The 7,580-nt window shown below is 51.9% G+C and overlaps 2 protein-coding genes across 2 annotated transcripts; both read left to right on the plus strand.

Annotated features, from left to right (window-relative positions):
* The first annotated feature begins 581 nt into the window (after positions 1-581).
* Positions 582-5,773, plus strand: LOC139785833 (uncharacterized). The gene is made up of 3 exons (XM_071724999.1): positions 582-1,842; positions 3,455-5,229; positions 5,522-5,773. Exons 1-3 carry the CDS (start codon positions 582-584, stop codon positions 5,771-5,773), a joined length of 3,288 nt encoding a protein of 1,095 aa, XP_071581100.1.
* Positions 5,774-6,096: 323 nt separating this feature from the next.
* LOC139785837 (uncharacterized) lies at positions 6,097-7,071 on the plus strand. The gene has a single exon (XM_071725007.1). It carries the CDS (start codon positions 6,097-6,099, stop codon positions 7,069-7,071), a length of 975 nt encoding a protein of 324 aa, XP_071581108.1.
* Positions 7,072-7,580: the final 509 nt, after the last annotated feature.

Here is a 7,580-nt window from a genome sequence, read left to right on the forward strand (position 1 = left end):
GGCCGATAAATAGCTTAAGCGAGCGCGCTCTTCCGATCGCGTGACGTCGCGCTGGCACGCGCTTGCAGCGTGAGCGCCCCGAAAACTTAAGGCTACCACGACACTCGTTAACGCGGCGCCCAATAACAAACGCGCGCCGTGTAAAGGCGGCAATTAGGCAACCGCTCATTCGCGCAATTTGTCTCTGGTCTTCTAGAAGATTCATTACAAGCAAGCAACCCCCTCCTTGTACGGGGAAACTTCTGGCAGGTCAGAGACGATAAGAGAACGAACGGAGCGACGACGGTCGCAGTCGTTCGCTAGAATTCCGCATTAGCCTTTCCCTTCAGGTTACTGTAATTGATAGTCGTAACAGTTGTAATAATAATTGTGTTATCTTCTTTATTAAATGTTAAACAGAAAATTCCGAGCTTAATTCTCACTGACATTTCTCCACTCCTCGCGTCTTACATTAAACTGAGAACTTTCACGAACATTTTTGGTCCTTCGAGCCGGATCTATCGGATTCAGTTCCGCTTCGGTCCTCTTTTCGCGACAAAAGGTGCGTGCTTGCTGTTCATAGTGAACTGTTCTTCCGTGTAATGCCTGAAAAGAAGAAACAAATGGAAGACCTAATACAGGGACAGAGAGAGTTACATGGACGAATCTCACGCGTGGTGGAGAATCTACGGAAGCTGGGGCAAGCCAACATCACCGCTGGTGCCGTTCAATCCCGCTTGGCCGGTCTTGAGAGCTATTGGAACAAGTTTGAGGAGCAAGACAAAGCTCTTCGTACGGTTCACCGAGAATCTGTTAGCGGTACCTCTTACCTAACGGAAGATTTCTTTGGCCTAGTAGAAGAGACATACCTCACTCAGAAGGGGACCTTACTCGACTGCTCCGCACGACTTTCTCCTGCTCCACAGGCCGCGTCGAGAGCGAATCCGCCGGCATCACGAACCACACTACCCAAAATCCAGCTGCCCGAATTCAAGGGGAAGTATGAAGACTGGCCTGCCTTTCGAGATATATTTCAGTCCCTCATCGGCAAGGACAGCAGTCTAAGCGAGGTAGAGAGACTTCATTACCTCAAGGTAAGCCTGAAAGAAGATGCAGAGGCGTTAATAAAAAACTTGTCTACGACGGCGGAAAATTATCGACGCGCGTGGACAATCTTATGCGAACAGTTCGAGAACAAAAGACTACTAGTGCGTTCTTGTTTAACGAAATTCACCGCGTTGCAAAAAATGAAATCGGAAACGGCTACTGAGTTGCGGAAGGTACTAAACGGCGCGTCCACGACTGCCGGCGCGCTAGAGAGCATCGGTCGCCCGATATCAAACAGCGAGGATCTTTTTGTGTTTTTCGTCGTGGAGCGGCTCGACGCTCGCACTCGCCGAGACTGGGAAAACTCGATCAGCGAGTCGCCGAACCCCCCGACGTATGAGGCGCTTAAGCGTTTCCTCGAACGCCGGCTCCAGACGTTGGAAGCCATACAGCCGGGAAGATCAGAGACGCCTGCTAATAAATCGACGGAAACGGGAAATAAAGCCTCGCGATCTCATCATGTGCAAAAAAGAGAGCCCGGTTCCTCGCGGTGTGGAATCTGCAAGAAGGAGCATGCTCTGATGTTGTGCGATGATTACAAGGGCAAATCCGCTCGGGAAAGAAAACAATACGTCGATAGCAACTCCCTTTGTGAGAACTGCCTAGGACGACACAAGGTCAACGATTGCCCGTCCAAAAGATTATGTTCGGTGTGCGCCGGGAAACATCACACTTCACTACACGATGCCTTCCGAAAGACTCCGACGGAGCCCGAGACCGCGAAGCCCGAAAGCGTGACGACCGCGCACGTCGCGCGTAACTCTCCGCGTACGCAACCGTCCGTACTTCTCGCTACCGCTCGAGTTCAAATACTTGATCGCTACGGGAGCCCTGGTAAAAATTACCGTTAGAAACAGTTAGAAACAGATAGAATTTCTGATGGTATGTAACGGAATCCTATCCGCTGTAACTGCAAGCTTGTCTAGCTCTATCCGTTTCTGTAAGCAGCACTATTGTATCTGCAAATACAGACAGAAAATGTAACGACGTATAACTGTATCTAATGGAAATCTATCGGCATACAGCATCTATAAGCTTTTGCAATAGAAAAACTTGTCTGTTTCTGTCCGCATTCTGTACGCATCAGATGCTGACGGTATCTATCCGTAATTGCGGATACCGCATCCATCTGCATCTGTACGCAATGTCGACCTACAAGAATTTGTCTGCAGCTACGAATACGAATCCTGTCTGTTTCTGTCCGCATTCTGTACGCATCAGATGCTGACGGTATCTATCCGTAATTGCGGATACCGCATCCATCTGCATCTGTACGCAATGTCGACTTATAGGAATTTGTCTGCAACTACGGATGCGAATCCTGTCTGTTTTTGTCCGCATTCTGTACGCATCAGATGCTGACGGTATCTATCCGTAATTGCGGATACCGCATCCATCTGCATCTGTACGCAATGTCGACCTATAGGAATTTGTCTGCAACTACGGATACGAATCCTGTATGTTTCTGTCCGCATTCTGTACGCATCAAATGCTGACGGTATCTATCCGTAATTGCGGATACCGCATCCATCTGCATCTTCGCGACGACGCCACTAGGCGGCGCATAATGGAAAGCGTTTCTCACATTTAAAATACAACCAGCCATAATATATAAGCAGGCGTTCTGTCAGGCGACAACCAGAAAAATTACAGTGTCGTAACTAAAGGAATCCCTTCTCCTGGCGTTTAAAGGTAGAATCTACCTGATAACTACAAACCTCCCACAATGTACATGTATTTGCAGTAATAAGAAATGAATAAAATGCATTTGCAGTTAGAAACGGATAGAGCGGGCAAATCATAATTGCATGCAAATGCAGATAGATATCCTGCCTGGTTTTGCAATCAGATGCGGATAGACATTCAAAATTGGCTACGTATAAAAACGAATAGGATTCATAATTCGTCTGCGCATAGGTTCAGATAGAAGTTCCGTTCCGTTAGGAATCAGTTAGATGCAGTTAGCCTTCCTCACCGTATTTGCGTACACAGTCTTATAGAATCTGCAACACTTTTCATCTGCTTCTATCCGTAATTGCAGGGAAAGAAACGCATAGTAAAACAGTCAGAAACGAATAGAATGCACGTTCTATCCGTTTCTAACGGTAATTTTTACCAGGGAGATCAATCGACGCGCGCGTTTTAATCGATCAGGGTTCGGAAGCGACGATCATAACGGAAAAACTCGCGCAAAGACTAAAACTTCCACGAAGACAAACTTCAGTCGCAGTTTTCGGAGTGGGAGGAGACCAGACGGGAGTCGCGCGGGGCAGTGTCGTTTTGAAAATCTCGCCGCGCTCAGGGGGAGAATCAGTGACGTCCCATGCGATCATACTGCCGCGGCTCACCGAATATTCGAGTGTTTCAGACGCACCGTTGGGTGAATGGCCTCACATTCAAGGACTCGATCTCGCTGATCCGGACTTCACATCGACTGACCCGATCGACGTTTTGCTTGGCGCGGACGCCTATTCATCGATCGTGCTCGACGGATTACGCAAGGGGGCCCAATGGCAACCCGTCGCACAGAAAACGATTTTTGGATGGATCCTGCTGGGTCAATTCAAGACAGTGGAGGATGAACAAAGGGTGTCGAGTCACCAGTGCCTACTCGGCGAATCCCTCTCTACCCTCGTCAGGAGATTTTGGGAGCAGGAGGAGCTTCCGATCTCACCCACGCCTCTCACGCTCGAGGAACAGGAGTGCCAAGAATGGTTCGCCCGAACACACCAACGAAATCCCGACGGTCGCTATGTCGTTCGATTACCAGTACGCTCGACTCTGCCGGACCTATCGGAGACTCGTACCGCGGCGATCCATTCTCTTCTTCGCACGGAAAGGCGTTTCCAGAGAGATACCGAGTTCCGAGAACTCTACACAGACTTCATGAGCACTTATGAGAATTTAAATCATATGTCACGAATCACGACATCGTCTCACCTGCCAGCAAGAGTCTGCTACCTCCCGCATCACGGGGTGTTCCGAGCCGCCAGTACCTCAACGCGCCTCCGAGTAGTCTTCAACGGATCTTGGACGGTCTCCTCGGGCACTTCCCTCAATGAACACCTCCATGTCGGACCAAACTTGCTGCCAGCCTTAGCCGACAGAATTCTTTGTTGGCGATGGCATACGTATGCGATGGCAGCCGATATAGAGAAAATGTATCGGCAGATCCTCGTCCACGAAGAAGACCGGGACCTGCAAAGGATCGTATGGAGAAAAGAGCCGGACGGCGAAATACTGGACTTACGGCTCAACACCGTTACCTATGGACAAGCTTGCGCACCATTCCTCGCTCTCAGTTCCCTTCGTCAGCTTGCGCGCGATGAACAGGCCCGCTTCCCGAAGGGTGTCTCTGTATTGCTCGAGGACTCCTACATGGATGAGTTCTACTTCGGAGCCGACACGAAAGCGGAAGCCCTGGAAAAGCAGAAGCAGTTAGGGGGTCTTTGCAAGGCGGGCGGCTTCCCCCTGAAGAAGTGGATAGCCAACTCTACCGAACTACTCGAGGACATACCCGAGAACGATCGCCTGCCACGCCAGTCACGCGCCTGTACAGACGAGCGAATCACTCATTCTGCGCTGGGACTTCTGTGGGATCCGCACGAGGACTGTTTCTATTTTGCCGTCAAACCACCAGCGGAGGGTGCCGTGACGAAGCGCTCAATCCTAGCCCAGACAGCCCAGCTCTTTGACCCACTCGGCTGGCTCACTCCAACGATCGTCCTAGCGAAGATCTTTATCCAGTCCGCCTGGTTGTTGGGCCTCGACTGGGATGAACCTCTACCGGAAAACGAAGCTGCTCGATGGCTTAGATTCAAGGCGGAGTTGCCGGTACTCGCAAACATAAAGGTCCCAAGATTGTTGACCAAGGGAGCACCAAGTTACCTGAGGACGGTGCACGGCTTCGCTGATGCGTCAGAACGCGCGTACGCTGCAGTGCTCTATCTGAGAGCTGAAGGCGAAGACGGAGAAATCAAGGTAACAATGATCAATGCTAAAAGTAAAGTTGCTCCCCTGAAGCAGGTGACCTTGGCGAGACTAGAACTCAGTGCGGCGGAGCTCTTGGCGCGACTCGCGAGACAATCGGTGGACGTTCTACGCCTACAGGATCTCCCGCTGCACCTATGGACGGACTCAAAGGTGACTCTCGGTTAGATTCAAGGACACCCATCACGGTGGAAGACTTACGTGGCTAATCGAGTCGCCGAAATTCAGCGCTTAGTGCCAGGAGCTCAGTGGAAACACCTTCCTGGACGCTGCAACCCCGCGGACTGTGCCTCTAGAGGCCTGTTTCCCGGTGAGCTAGTCAACCACGAGCTATGGTGGCACGGTCCAAGCCTCTTGCATGAAAGAGCAGACGCTGCCGCAGCGGAACGGATCGAAACGCCCGACGAGTGTCAAACAGAGCAGCGCGCGAACACGTTAATCGCAGCCACTGTCGAACCACCCGAGGAGCAGCCTCTACTCTGGCAGTACTCGACCCTACATAAGCTCCTGCGGGTCACTGCCTGGTGTCGACGCTGGTTACCTCGAGAGCACCAGTCGAGTGGCTCCGGCCGCCGAGATCAAAGAGGGCCACGCCGTCACCTGTTATCCGCCTCTGAAATTGAAGAAGCAGAAAAATTGTGGATTCGACATGTTCAAGCTGTTCACTACAAAAGGGAACTCGCCTCAATTGCAGTAGATTCCAAGGCCGACTGCAAGGGACCACTTGCCAATCTCTCTTCGATCCTAGACAAAGAAGGAATGCTGCGAGTGGGGGGCCGCCTACGACATGCGACCCTCTCCTTCGACGAGAAGCACCCAGTAATTTTACCTCCTCGCTCAGCACTCACCAGATTAATCATCGAAGCCTGTCACAGGAGAGCACTGCACGGAGGGGCGCAACTGACACTAGGTATCTTACGCCAGCGTTACTGGCTACCACGTGGACGCAACCTGACGAAGCAGTGTATCCGTCGCTGCATCACTTGTGTGCGATGGCGGGCGGCATTGTCCGATCAGAAGATGGCCGATCTACCTCGTCCACGAGTCACTCCGGCGAGGCCCTTCCAATACACAGGAGTTGATTATGCAGGGCCGATACTTCTGAGGACAACGCCCGGACGAGGCCACAAGGCGACCAAGGGCTTCTTGGTGGTCTTTGTCTGTCTAAGCTCGAAGGCGGTACACCTCGACGTGGCCTCTGATTACTCCTCACAGGCTTTCATTGCCGCCTTTAAACGATTTGTCTCCCGACGAGGAATGTGCACTGAACTTTATAGTGATTGCGGAACTAATTTTGTAGGTGCCGATGCTGAACTCCGCAAACTCTTTGCCGCGAGCACCAAAGAAGGACGATCCATTGCAGAGGAGATGGCCAACAATCGAGTGCGATGGCGGTTCAATCCCCCTGAAGCCCCACACTTCGGTGGACTGTGGGAAGCGGTGGTTAAATCCGCCAAGCACCACCTGCGAAGAGTCCTCGGCGATGCCACACTCACCTATGAAGAGATGGCTACCTTACTCACGCAGATAGAAGCATGCCTCAACTCCCGTCCGTTGAGTCCGCTCACGGATGATCCGGAAGACTGTGCTGCTCTCACCCCGGGGCATCTCCTTGTAGGGACGGCGCTCACTTCTGTGCCTGAGCCCTCCCTGCTAGACGTGCCAGCCGCCCGGCTCTCGCGTTGGCAGCTCCTGCAGCAAATGCGCGATCAATTCTGGTCGCGTTGGCAAACCGAATACCTTAGGAGCTTGATCCCGCGATCCAAGTGGAAGGAAGCGACAGCGTACCAACCTGGACAGATGTGCCTGATGCTGAACGAAAATACGTCTCCGGCGAAGTGGCCACTCGCGCGTATAACTGCCGTCCACCCGGGTGACGACGGACTCGTTTGGGTCGTCTCAATTAAAACAGCCACGTCAGAGTTTAAACGCCCCGTCGCGAAGCTCGTGCTACTCCCTATCCAAGCTCGCGATACAGATAATTCAAATCAATAAAACGCTTAATTACGTACGCCGAACGCTTTACTTTCAATCAATTCTTACCGCAAATTCGAGGAATTAATAGAGCAGCCGTCGCCGTGTTCGTCTTGCGCTGTCATTCCGCTCGTCGAACCCGCTAGTCCTCGCGTAAATCACTCATTCACGACACTCGGTAAACACTCGCCTCGGAATAAATTAGCTATCACTGATTGTCACCGATAAGAAAAGACGCGACGTAACCTCTCGCAGCGTCGTGGACGATAGCCTCGAAACCAGCGTTACGATTATCTATCAATGAAATCGGTTCGTTAGTTCCACCTAACGAGGCGGGCGGGATGTACAAAGCAGTAAATGTCGCGGCCGATAAATAGCTTAAGCGAGCGCGCTCTTCCGATCGCGTGACGTCGCGCTGGCACGCGCTTGCAGCGTGAGCGCCCCGAAAACTTAAGGCTACCACGACACTCGTTACCGCGGCGCCCAATAACAAACGCGCGCCGTGTAAAGGCGGCAATTAGGCAACTGCT

This window comes from Temnothorax nylanderi, unplaced genomic scaffold, assembly GCF_030848795.1.
Source record: "Temnothorax nylanderi isolate EJ_2023f unplaced genomic scaffold, tnyl_v1.0 TNYL_tig0897_pilon, whole genome shotgun sequence".
Lineage (NCBI taxonomy): Eukaryota > Metazoa > Arthropoda > Insecta > Hymenoptera > Formicidae > Temnothorax > Temnothorax nylanderi.